The sequence below is a fragment of the Betta splendens genome, chromosome 15 (assembly GCF_900634795.4).
Source record: "Betta splendens chromosome 15, fBetSpl5.4, whole genome shotgun sequence".
In the NCBI taxonomy this organism is placed as follows: Eukaryota; Metazoa; Chordata; class Actinopteri; order Anabantiformes; family Osphronemidae; genus Betta; species Betta splendens.
The window spans coordinates 10,533,884-10,546,884 of record NC_040895.2 but is presented as its reverse complement, the minus strand read 5'-3'; the positions used below and the strand labels follow the sequence as shown (position 1 = coordinate 10,546,884).

The window sequence follows — 13,001 nt, the reverse complement described above, 5'->3', positions numbered from 1 at the left end:
TAATTCTGTCACTTTGCTCCGTCTCGTCTCCGTCCCGCGTTGCCATGGTGGAACAGCGGTCGCCTAGCAACGGGATAAACACCTGAAAGCTAGCTAACGTTAGCCTGAGCTCAATTAGCCCTGGAGTTTTCACAACTGTCCCGGAGGAATGATGGACAGAGAACTGAACGAAGTGGAACTGCAGGATTTGTACGCATGGATAGACAAGATACCGCTGTCCCGACCCAAAAGACACGTTACGAGGGACTTCAGCGACGGAGGTAGTTACATTAATTAGCCGTGGCGTTGGTGGTAAGCCAAGCAAGCGCACTAGTACTTACCATGTATTCCATTGCGTGTGTCCTGACTCAGCCTCTCTGATGAATCCTCTCTAGTGATGGCTGCTGAGGTTGTAAAATATTTCTTCCCGAAACTTGTTGACCTGCACAATTATATTCCTGCAAACTCCACAGCCCAGAAGCTGAGTAACTGGAGCCAGCTGAACAGGCAAGAACCGCACTACTGTTTATTTGTTTATTTATTTATTCATGTCGCCTGTAGGGATCTGATGGAGGCGTCCTGGTGACACGTGGGTGCAGGGTGTTCACACCCAGCCACTATCAAAAAACACTTACATTTTCACTATGTCCTCAGAGTGTTTTTACGCAAACACATACCGAACAAAAAGTCACAATGACATCTCAAATGGGATTGTTTTTCCAAGGCTGAACATTTGTTCGGCTCTACCACGGGCCTCTGCATCTCATTGCGAGGACTGATCCAACGCGCACCCACTCATCGTCTTCCTGGCTGCTGATAAGGCACCGCGCCAGTCACAGATTCCTGGGACTTCAGTTCCCTGCGGCGCTTATCATCGTCAGGCCTCATCACAGTCAATCTGTGTTGTTTTTCTTCCCCGTGGACAGGAAAGTCTTCTCCAAGCTGCACTTTCACGTTCCTGACGAGACCGTGAAGAAGATTGTGCTGAGCACCGTAGGAGTCATAGAGCCTGTGTTGAGCGCTCTCAGGGAGAAGATAGAAAAGAAACTGGAGCTGGCCACACACAATATGCTGGTGTGTAATCGCTTAGTATAAAGTTTTAATCACTGTGATCATCTCTTTCTAAATGTGGGTAAAAAATCGCAGCTTCATTTCCTTTTCCATCCCAGGAGATGGAATACTATGACACCAGCAACCAGGGAAAAGGTAGAGCTGCTCTTATTATTATGTCACCTATACACCTTAACCTTTTTTATTCAACAAACATGATTGACAGTTGCCACATTGCCATTTTGCTTTAAAAATGTTAAGCAGGAATGATGACAGTATTTTAACCCTTATGATAAATTCTTATGTTGTCATCGCTGTCATCATTAGATGAGACAGTAGAACTGAAGCTGCACAGAAACCAGAATTGGTCTAATTTTGGCACAGGGAAGTGGGTATAAACTTAGCCTGTCTTGTAATTGTATTACTGGTCAGCTGACGAACCCATGGAACCCGTGGTTTTTGCCTCTGCAAAATTATTTTTCCATGAGCTCTGTGCACCTCAGCGCCTTGCCCTGCTGGCAACTCTCACTTTATCCTTATCAGAGATAATAGAAACCACACACGCATAAACACGACTTCATTCAACAGCGACACGAGTGATTACAAAATGCCACGACCTTCAGGGAGTGGTTCTTCCGTTTCCCACACCTCATCTGTCCCTGAAACATGCCGGTGAAGCTACCCTGAGGCCAGCGCCTCCTCCCACAGCTTTTTCCTATTGCATCTACACTCCATTCACTATCAGAGACGCGGCTCAGATCTTCATATCAGCTCATCACCAGATGTCCTTTATCGCTGGCCTGAGCTCAGCCTTACTGGACTTAAAGGATTTCTTATGCTCCACTTTGTCTGATTTCTAGTCTTAGCTCTGTGTTCCTCCTTAGTGTTACTTTTAGACATCGTCTCATTTGCCTCCCAGTCTTTTTCCTTTACCCTTGTTGTGCCCATTCACCTCAATCGCTTGCAGCTGGAAGGACAGTGGTTAAACTTTTGCTTTCTTGTCCTCAGAAATTCATCAGGCTGACGGAAAGCTTTTAAATCACATGGCAGGAGAAGAGATGAAAAAAGATGAAAAGAACAAGTTGAAAAATGGGTATGACCAAAATAGCATTTAATATTATGTACTTCAAAGTTAAATGGAAGTAATTTGTCTTGCATTTGTTTTATTTTTTTGAATAAACAGTAAAGCACAGCAAACTGTGCAGTTTTACACAGACATGGACCCTGGGCTTCGGCTGATCCTGCAGGAAAAGGATCAGGCTGTCATGGCTTTGCAGGAGACTGTGGAGGTACACGCACACGCCTCTGTCTGCTAGAACATCTGCAAACAAAATCATCTTTTTGATGCCCTGTGAGCAAGAGCTCCACCATACGGGCGAACCACCTGTAATGTTATTACTGTGTGTCTTATGAGATGTGTCAGCAGTGGTCAGTGAGTCAGCCTCTGCTCAGCGGATGTCACATTTCTTTTTTTCTTCATTTTTTCTGCCACATCTGCATGTGCAGAAGGAAGCAGAATGATGACACAGTCTTGCAACAACGTTTTAGAAATTCACCTCCTGTGGCCTTGACACGCCCTTTACCGTCCGTTTGTGTGTTGGTGTGTAGATCCTGAAGATGAAAGTGAGCAGGTTAGAACATCTGGTTCGCTTGAAGGACATGAGAATCGAGGACCTGACGCGACATCTGGACACATACAAAGCGAAAGGCAACACATATTGACAGAAGCGTGTTGAAGGAAGGAGTGTGTATATGTTTTTGTAGTGCGTTTGTATTCGTGTGAGCCTTCAGCTTCGGTGCCTTTATGCAGCCTGTGACTCTGTGACTGCCAGCTGCTCGCTAAATGAATTTATCGATTAAATTGACACATGGTCTGTTTGATTCTAAGTAAAATGTAACGAACAAGCTGAGAGGATATTTGACGCTTGGAAATGAAATGCTACAAACAATTATGCAGCGTTAGGTTTATACACTGTCTGTCACCTCCCCCGAGTCTAAATTAATGTATGAGGCAACTGAAATATGACCAAATATAGTAATAGACGCACATCACATGCAGTTGTGTCCATTGAAATGCAGGGATGATACCTGTGAGATGGCGTTAGAAGAGGGCAGGGTGCTCCACAGATAAGACCTGGTGGTATGTCCATCGGCGTTTGTGTGTCTGCCCCTGTGTTGTCTTTGTTCCTACCCCCCTCCTTGTTAGTGTAGAATAACTGGGGACAGGCGCCCCGCTGAGCCGTATCAGGGGCCGCTGATCTTGTCCAGCTGCCTGCTGCTGTGCCTGAGCACAGTTATGCTGATAACCTTTATGTCACCGTGTCAATCACTATTATCACACTGGCGTAAAAATCTCACAGGTTTGATATGTAAATGTCTTTCATCACTTATGCAGAATTAAGCTATTTCCTATACTTTTCTGTTAATTCACCTATTATAAACTTCCAGGAAGAGGATGTAAAGCATGGAGTGTAAATGTAGGTTACATTATAGGCAATAAAAGTAAATATGAACAACGATATTCATGTTTGGAATTATTATTATTTTGTTGTCCTCATCATGGTCCCTGTAGGTCTGTCTCATTACTGTCTGCGAATCATTCCTTAATTATGAAGCAGTTGTTGTAAGTGAAAGTCAAAGTGGTGGGTGATACAATGCTGATCAGATTTAATGAGACTGACTCCCTCAGCTCATTTATAATACACGTTTACAAATCAGTGAATGTGAGAAGACTGTGCATTGTGTATCTTAACACACACACAGCAGAGGAATGCGAACGAAAACATTTGAACAGAGACGCTATTGACGGAGGGGCTGACTACCACTGATGAATCATGCTAAGTATCACACTGCTGTTAATAATCTGGATCTACCACCCTCAGTGATGAAGGAATCACACCCTACATTCTGAGGACACACAGATCCGAGGGGGAGTCGATGCGAGATGGATCATGCAGGATCTGGTGGTCTGAACCCAAACGCCAGAGGAAGGAAAACAAAGTGCTGGCTCATCCAGGATACAGCAAATCTGACTGACCCAGTTTCCTGACTCTGAGGCTTTAAATCCGCTGACTTTGAACCTCTGACACCCATCAGATCACAGGCGTTGAAGCATATTCACAACCAGACATTTACAAAAACACCCACTCAGCGAAGATGATGTGAGGTTTATTTACACTCACAAATATGCTGTATGGACCACATTTCCCAAAGACTTCTCCTGATATAGAAAAAAACTGAGGTCAGACTAAAGCTAAACAGCCGCCCACAGACAAAAAGATGCTGGAGCTGTAAAAGACACCAGAGAGGTTTCCACCAGGATTCAGAGGTCATGAGAGGAAGCTATCCCTCATCTGGTCTTTAGGCAGCTGTGGCATGCCCTGACTCTCTTTGTACACTTCCTGGAAAGCCTTTGTGTGGACTGTTGAGGGTTCCAGTCTTTGGAGATGATCATTTTACAAACTTAACACATTTCTTATGCATATGTATAGGCTTAGGCGTTAAGAGGTTAAAAGGCATCTGAGCTCATCAAATTTATGAACAAAAAATAAACATAATTAATCTGTGAAACCCACAAGAACACTCTACACAAGCTGCATTAATACTATCACCTGCGGACTAGACTTAAAATTGGCTCGGACAATTTATATAAACAATATATTTAATATTTTGATGTTGAGATTTTTGCTGTATTTCAAGGTCAAAATCAGAAATGTTTTGAGCCGGCAATGAATTTTTAACATTTCTGTCTTTACAACATTCACTGACCAAATAGACAAAGCAGATCACTGAATTAACATGATGTTAGTCTCCTCCTTGTGGCAGCACTGTGTGTTACACAAAACCCACTCAAATCAACACTGGAGAAGAGAAGTACCAAAATAGGCTTTATTTTACATAAGAACGTTGTCAAAACATTTTTGCATATAAACCTTTTAAAACAAGGAGACAATGTTTACATTTCACAGATTGTACAAAATATTGACAAAAAAAGATCATTGAGTAATTTCAACCCCTCTGTTGCATCTTTATTTGAACCCGCCACCAAAGCAAATGCAGCTCTCCACTGCTATTACAGGTCAAGTAAACATCACCACATCCTTAGTGTCCACTGCTAGTTGTGCCTTCCTCAGCTAGAATCAGATGAGGCCGTACACAACAGTTTGTACATCATTAAAAGCCTCAGTCAGGTTCACGTGGAGCCTTCCGGTGATTAGAAAATGTTCAGTCTTTCAGCGTGGGCTAAATAGTTATTACTTAAGGCTTGAATTCTGAATAGTGGAAGATTCTCGTTTTTGAAACACAGAACTAAAGAAAAACAACCCAAAAGGTTTAAACACAGAATAAAACTAGCACCAACTTGCATCCTGTTTAAGCCCCAGCATCTTTTAACAGCTTGTTTAATGCAGCACAGGAAGTCGAGCCGTCACACGAAACCGGCCGGAGGTTAAACTAATTCCCAGCCTTTAAGTTACTGCTGTCATTGGGACTTTTTCCTTGTGTGGCCATAAAATCCTTTTAACTTCAGTGATTTAAAGATAATCACTGACAGAAGTAAAAGCTTTTAGTATTATTTATCATAGGATCAATGCAATAAACATTATTATGGTGCAACAAAATATAAAGAAGACAATAATTTCCATTCTTTAGTCAGACTTTTTTTTTCTTGCTTCATAAATTCAATCCAAATTGAGTTAACATATTTAGAAATTTCAGCACATATGCACGTTGACTTTTAAAGCGCATTCTTTGTTCAACATTGAGCAGTTGTTTTATTAAAAGTCAATTTCCTGTGAATATACATTTAACAAAATCTGCGCACGCTGTGTAACGCAGTAGACAATCGCAGGCACTATCAATCATCTGAATCAAGCCACTAATAATTTCCACATGCAGGACCATCAAATTAAATTTGTTAAATCATCGTTAGCAGCACTAGAACCTTTATCTCAGCTGGCTTCACAGTAGAAACCACAGTAGGACGTGTGTCAAGTCATTCTGTTGTGGCTGATGTCTAAACCACAACGATTAACAGCAAGCTATCACCTAACAGAAAAACTACATTACTACCAATTCGACAGCACTGTATAGTAACTTAAATATGATGGCAGCCCTCTCACTTCATAGACTTAAATATGTGTAGAGCATTATTTCACTATATGCCAAACCAGGAGGGAATCTAATGAAGTGAGGCGACTAGAATGCAGTCAATAAAAACAACGTTCACAGCTGTTTCATATATGAATGTGTTCAAATGAAAACATTCGTTGGCTCCGAGTAGTGAATGTCGCTGCTGCAGTTTCGACATTTATTATCCTCATGTATCATGTTAACCAGTCAAATATATTTTAGGTTTGTCCACTGCATCATTAAGTATGAGTTGAATAAGCATCTCTCACACCAATCTGTGTTGAGAGAGAACAGCCAACTAATAATTCAGTGCAAAAGAAGATGGCACAGATATGACCAACCGATGACACACTCAACCTTCCTGCCATTAATTAGGGTCACCTGTCAAATTCCAGTTCAGCTAAACTAGAAAAATCACACTCTTATTTAGAACAAATCATCATCTTGCATACAACAAACAAAAGCAAAAAGTTAAACACTGCATGAATTGCAAGCATGTGTAAATTACGGCAACTTCTTGCTGTCGCTTTCCCAAGCATTAGCATCGATTACGCTTTTTGATTTTTAACTATGGCATTGTTCTTATTCTTGAAGCTTTACCATATAGTGGAAGGTAAAGAAAAAAAAGGTCCTTCAACCCAAATTTCCACCATATCTTTGCCATTTAAGACTGAAGTGTACTGTTTAACAAACTAGCGCCAAAGCTGTCCCACTCATCCACTCCAGTTCAGAGTTCTCCAACCTACAGACAAACCTCCGCTGGTTGTCCTGTGCAGAGGCAGAGCTGTGGAATCACTGCACATCTAACTTCACCTAAAGCAAATCCTGTTCAGGACTCTGAGACTTTAGTGGGCTGTTGGTTCCCTCTACAAACATGTTAGGGATGTCCTGGCCAAAGTAGATCTTACTGTTTGCTGCTATGGCCTGGTACTTCATCAACTCCAGGTACTCTGGAGTTAACTTCAACTGTGAAGACATAGGAGAAACAAAAAGGTCAGGGACTGAACATCAACAGTTACGTGTTTACAGTAAGTGTAAACTTTGCTGGCATAAGTCATTTTACCCTGTTTGCTTCAGCAAACTTGGCAGCAGTGTAAAACTCTGCATCAGCCTTAGCCTTCTCCCTTGCCAGGAAAGCAGCATCTAAAACAAGAAGACATTGATAAATAACACAGACTTGACAAAGCAGCTCACCAGACGCCATGGCATGCAGGAACACACAAAGCTATCTCACAAAAGTGAACTGAGAGCAGTGAGCCTAACCCTCTATTTCAGAGATCCTCTTTTCCGTCTCTTTCTCCATCACCTTCTGCTGGAACTGGATCTCTGCCACTTGGGCCACTTTCTGAGCCTCTGTGGGACAAAGAAGCACATGAGTTTTAATAAATATATGGTGAAAACCAATGATAGGCCTGCACATAAGAGTGACACTGCAAATATTGTAATAGAGGTCATGCAAATTAAGACACAGCTGTGTGTATACTACAGTAAAACCCCTAATTTACCAATAATGGCCTTTTTTCGTTCAGTCTCTGCCTCCTTTTCCACCACCTTCTGAGTCTGGGCTGTTATTAACAGACGAGTCTTTTCTGCTTCCCTGCATACAAACAAACAAAACGTCTTGAAAATGTTATGCATTCTGTGTGGTCTTGCTTGACCTGAGCTTGAAAAATATACTAAAACTGCAGGGGAAAGGGATGATACACAAACCCACATGAGTTCAAAGTTCCTTCTGATGGCCTCTGGGATCTTTGGCTTGGTAACACGGACAGCCTTCATCATGATGTTGAAACAGAGCATAGGTGATAAAGGAAGGGGTAGAAGAAAATTAACCTCAGCCTTAATGGGTTAATAGGCTACAGATGTAACACTTTAATGACTAAAGCACTGCTATAGATGCTGCATGTGTTACTAGTTTTCCTACTTATTTTGCCGCTCTAATGTTCAATTCAATGTTGTGTGTATTCAAATACCTGTATTGTAAGTCCAGGTGCCATAACATTAAGGTCCTTCTGCAACGCAGTCTTCAGATTCTCATCTATAATGTCTACGAGACAAAAACACACCAAATGTTTAAACAGACAACATGCTGTTCGTGGGATTTTCAGAGATGGACACAAACGACACAATGCTCCACATGTAAATCTACTCACCAAACAACTCAATGTAGACCTCCTGTAGTGTGTGCACGCTGCAGAACTGGTTGAGCTCATGGTGAATTTTATTAAAAATTAAAGTTTTGTCATAATCGGCAGTGTAGTTCCTCACAATTTCCACCACTGCAAAGAAATTTTCAAAAAAAGGTAAAGAAAAGTTAATGAACTAGTTCATAAAAATAGTACAAATGATGTTTTCTGCTAATTTGCTTTCAAAGCTTGTTCTGTGAAACCCTGTAGACCATGGAGTGTATGTGAATCTGCTGGCCTGTGACAGAAGCTACAGCACACCGGATAGGAAGCAAAGAACTAGGTAACTGAGGTTAGAGTGAACAAGACAGGCGAGCCAGACAATAATATACACTAATGATATTTGGTCCTTTGCAGTGGCAGTAAACACATCACAGGTCCACCAATGACCGTGGGGTAGAGCTTAACAGGATAATTAGGGATAATAAACAGCAGGGTTATGGCTTTATGCTAACACTTCCCTGGAGACCAAGACAGCCAAGTCTCACCGTACTTGTAAAGAAATAATGCCATAATGCAGTCTATAAAGTGTCTTTATGGCAAATGCATTTGGAGAAGTAAATAAAGAAATTTGTACAAACTCATATCAAAGCTGATTGCCGATATAGACATGGTCAACAAACGTCACGGATTGTCTGCTCGGTTTACTGTGTCTCACCAGTAGAGTAAACTAGCAGTAAGCCTAGCGGCTTCTTATTCCAATGGTTTTGGATGCTACATGCTGTCAGATGATATCTTCTATGTCAAGGCCACAGTTCTTGCTCCCAACACTATTGATGTGCTGGCTAAGACGTTGTTTAGAAAAAATATTACGTAGTTGCCCTTTGTAAATTTTAAATATTTCACACCTGCTGAAGGAACCAGCATGTTAACAACTTCTATCCTGTCGAAATAGATCATCACGCCACCACTGTGAAGGACAAAACATATTTGTTACACACTAATGATCATTTCTATGAATCGGTTCTCTTTCTTATAGCTACTTGAATACTCTGTCATACCTTGTTCCACAAGGCACATTCTTGATTTCATCAGTTTGCAGTGTTGTCTGAAACACATTTAGGTATCACAGATTCTATCATAAAATACAGCACTACATACAACCATCACTTTAAATTGTATTTCACTAATTTATAGTTTGCAATGTTAGACAAAAGATTATTTTAAGCTGTTCTCTGAAATGTGACACACACCCTATTTATGTGTCTTAATGTATTAGCTTACTAGCTAAGGAATCCTATATATACAATAATAAATTCAGTTGTGATTCAACCAAGATCTATAATCAACTTTGGCAGAGCAACTAGTTTCTATTAAAATGATAAAGTAAACGTTCCACCTGCAAATGTAAAGATGTTTTTTGTGGAACTGCTTAAAAAAGTAAACAAATAAATGAAGAAATAAATGCTATAATATGAAAGACTTCTCAAATATTAGTGACATCTGTGTTGATTCAAAATGTGCATTAAGTTTTACATTGTAACCATTAATTACTGGCTCAACAAGATAACCTTCTTTAATAATAATCTTCTGGACCATTTATAACAATAAAAAACTTTTAAATAGTACATTTTAAAACGGGAAAATCATTTTGCTCTAATCCTACTTATTCGCACAACAAATCATGCATAAAAAGTTGGTGTAAAATGAAGCCATGGTTGAATGCCAACTGTTTGCATGCTATGGCTGGTTTATTTATAGAGGATTCCATTTATGGTTCATGTAAAGCACTATATGGTTCAGTCTTGCTTTCAATGTCTCTTCTAAAAGCGCTTGTTCCAGGTCTGAAAGATAAGTTTACCTGGACTGCTCTGTAGGTGGTAATGAAGGGCAGCATAATGTGATATCCAGGACCATTAGGAGAAGTCAGCAATGCTCCACCCCTGAAACAAACACCAGTTATTTGGTCTGAAGCTTAAATAAATAAGTGATTTCATTCAAAGAGGTGGTAGAACTAAAAAAATATAATGAAAGACTCATTCATATGTAGTTTATGAATATAGAAAGTGAATGTAATGCAAAATCCTGAGTTATGAGCGGTAAAGACCGCTCTCCTTTCTCTTTGGTCAAACAGGTTTGAAACTCCCACGCCTTAGAATTCCAGATGAAATTTACATTTCCAGGTGGGAATAACAGTATGCATCAATACCAGGAAAATGGCCTACAAAGGGGTATTTGTCAGAACAAATTTGTGTCCATGGTGGGGCACAGACGTTTAGTGTCAGTGTTGCATACCTGTAATAAACAGCAAGGTGTCCTTCTTCTATTTTGTGAATGGAGGAGTGCAGCATGATGGCCATCACTCCGGCTATTGCTGCAAACACTGCCCCTACATGCGGCATCGTCATCCTTACTAGCAGTCACCTACAGGCAGACAAGGTGGTATAAACACACCCATATATTTATACAACAAAGAACCAAGGCAGTGGAAGACCTACAGACATCAGGCCACTAGCTCATCAAGTAAACAGAGGTGCTATAAACCCCTTCTCCATTTTTATATTATTCAAATGAATAAATAATAATTTTCTTATTGGCCAATTGTATTTTCCTGATGCATGTTTGGCATATTTAGTCAATTTCTCGTTCGTTTGTTTTTCTTTCCACTTAAATTAAAATGGTAACAGAAACAAAACGTTCCACAACGTTGTCCATTTAGTTAACTGTATTGGTTATTTGTCTCCGATCAAACAGAAAGTGTAAAAAGTGCCATGACTTTACTATCCAGGTCTAGGTTAGACAACTGATTCTTTGTTAAAGTTACGGTAAATCTTTAACCCTGCAGCGACTACTTTAACAGGTAATACATGCAGTGGGAAACGGAAAAGAGCAGCGTGATTGCAGTATCTGCCACTATTTTAAAGAGTAACTCTGGAGTAGCCAGTAGGTTAACGCTACAGCTAGCTGAGGCTAACGTGCATTAGCTTGCCAAAATATTTGTAGAGACAACTGATAAGCAATTTTCATGTCAGCACACGAAGCAATGGATTTGCACCAGGTGTGTGTGTCAATTTATCAAACAGCCAGAACGGCAGAAATAAGTTAATCAACAACCACAAAATGCTGGCAGACAATTCGCTTGGTAATGTCTTGCTAGCCGGGTTAGCTAGCTAGCTCTGGTTGTAGGGTGGGTTCGGAAGTCTGCCAGTCCGTCAGTGGCTCGTAGCGCAATGCTAATATTAGCGTGCTAGGCTGCTCGTGTAAAGGCAGATAACTCCTTACCTTGCACGACGCTGAGGGTGAACAAATTGTATCAGACACAGTATATTGGAATTAAAAATACTACTACTGTGTTGACCAGCCGCCGTGTTCTGGTCTTATCATTCAACAAGCCCTCGTCTCGCCCCGCCCCCCACAGGTTTCTCTTACAATGCTGCTTTCAGGAGCTGTGGGAAATAATGGATCAATTTTTTAAAATAGTTTCATTTTTATTTTCTATTTAGTTTTTCACGAAAAATAATATCTACACATTAACAAATTAACTTAAAAGATCGGAAAAAGGAAGGCAGACTGCCACGTGCAGCGCCGCATTTGGATGTGTCTGAAGTTTGGAGCTTGACTTCCCTACGTTTCTCCTACAAATGGGCCTTGAGCTTGTTTGGAGGTTCTAGCAGGGAGCGCAGCTACTGGTATACCGATGAGTGCCGTCCTGGGGGGGACCTCGTCCGCTGCCACCGAGCGCAGAGCTTCGGGAGGGACACACATGGAGCCGTGAGGGAGGAAGGGGACACCCGCCTAGCCAGCCAGATCAGCCGAATCAACCCTAGCGATCAATGGGGTGACAGATGTCGCAGCCAGATCGCCCTCACATCCGTATGAACTGGGCCGCCACGAGCTTTATATAGGTCTAAGAAAGTAAGTATTTGCTAATATGGTTTCACAAATCACATGCTGGATCTAGTCTTTTTTTGATCATCTAGTATCTTAATATGCCGCCAAAGAACATACGCACTTTATCGACGCTGTTGTTTATTATACTATAAAACCAGAAGGGTAGTCGTTTTCCCATGATGTTTAGCGACAGTATGTTAATAAGGCATGTTTCCATTGGTCAACATAAACCAATCATTTCCCTCATTGTAGTCACGTTACATACTATGACAAGAAAATAAAAAATCAGTTTCTCTGTTTATCTATTTTAGAATATAAGCATAATATTATAGTTTATAGTATAGTATGTAGTCATGTAATGTGTAATTTGATGTGTATATATTGTTGTATCATCAACACTTCTTTAATGTATGGTTGTAGACATATAAAAAGAGAGATGGATGGATGAATGGATGGATGAATGGATGGATGAATGGAGGGAGGGAGGCCAAATATCCTTCAAGTTGCCTGAAGCATCCCGTAGGACAGTCTCATGTCAGATTGTGAGATCATCACATTAATTTACCACCAAAGCCTAATTTTTCATTCATTACACAGTGCTATTTAAAAGTATTGCTGCCACTTGAACAAACAACTTAATATAATACTGAATAAAAGCAATATTTTATTGTGATTTTCTATGACAGACCAACAGAAAGTGGGATCATGCCATGCCACACATCATTTTTGAATGGATATTGATAATGTTAGAAAACACAGAAATACAGTATAACGATGCACCCTAGTGCAGTACGCAATTTAAATGTATGTGGGCTTCACCAGTCT

At 40.7% G+C, this 13,001-nt stretch overlaps 2 protein-coding genes across 2 annotated transcripts; one reads left to right on the top strand and one right to left on the bottom strand.

Annotated features, from left to right (window-relative positions):
* Window positions 1–3: 3 nt before the first annotated feature.
* On the top strand, window positions 4–3,548 carry spef1 (sperm flagellar 1). The gene is made up of 7 exons (XM_029126907.3): window positions 4–260; window positions 375–486; window positions 906–1,053; window positions 1,149–1,185; window positions 2,038–2,122; window positions 2,213–2,318; window positions 2,638–3,548. The coding sequence occupies exons 1-7, from the start codon at window positions 149–151 to the stop codon at window positions 2,749–2,751; spliced, it is 714 nt and encodes a 237-aa protein (XP_028982740.1). The 5' UTR covers window positions 4–148; the 3' UTR covers window positions 2,752–3,548.
* A 1,355-nt stretch (window positions 3,549–4,903) lies between these two features.
* Window positions 4,904–11,721, bottom strand: erlin1 (ER lipid raft associated 1). Its single transcript, XM_029126894.3, has 12 exons — window positions 11,568–11,721; window positions 10,581–10,709; window positions 10,147–10,228; window positions 9,347–9,393; window positions 9,194–9,255; window positions 8,313–8,438; window positions 8,133–8,206; window positions 7,874–7,932; window positions 7,665–7,756; window positions 7,423–7,512; window positions 7,223–7,302; window positions 4,904–7,125 (listed from the first exon to the last, which is right to left on the bottom strand). Exons 2-12 carry the CDS (start codon window positions 10,691–10,693, stop codon window positions 6,973–6,975), a joined length of 978 nt encoding a protein of 325 aa, XP_028982727.1. The 5' UTR covers window positions 10,694–10,709; window positions 11,568–11,721; the 3' UTR covers window positions 4,904–6,972.
* Window positions 11,722–13,001: the final 1,280 nt, after the last annotated feature.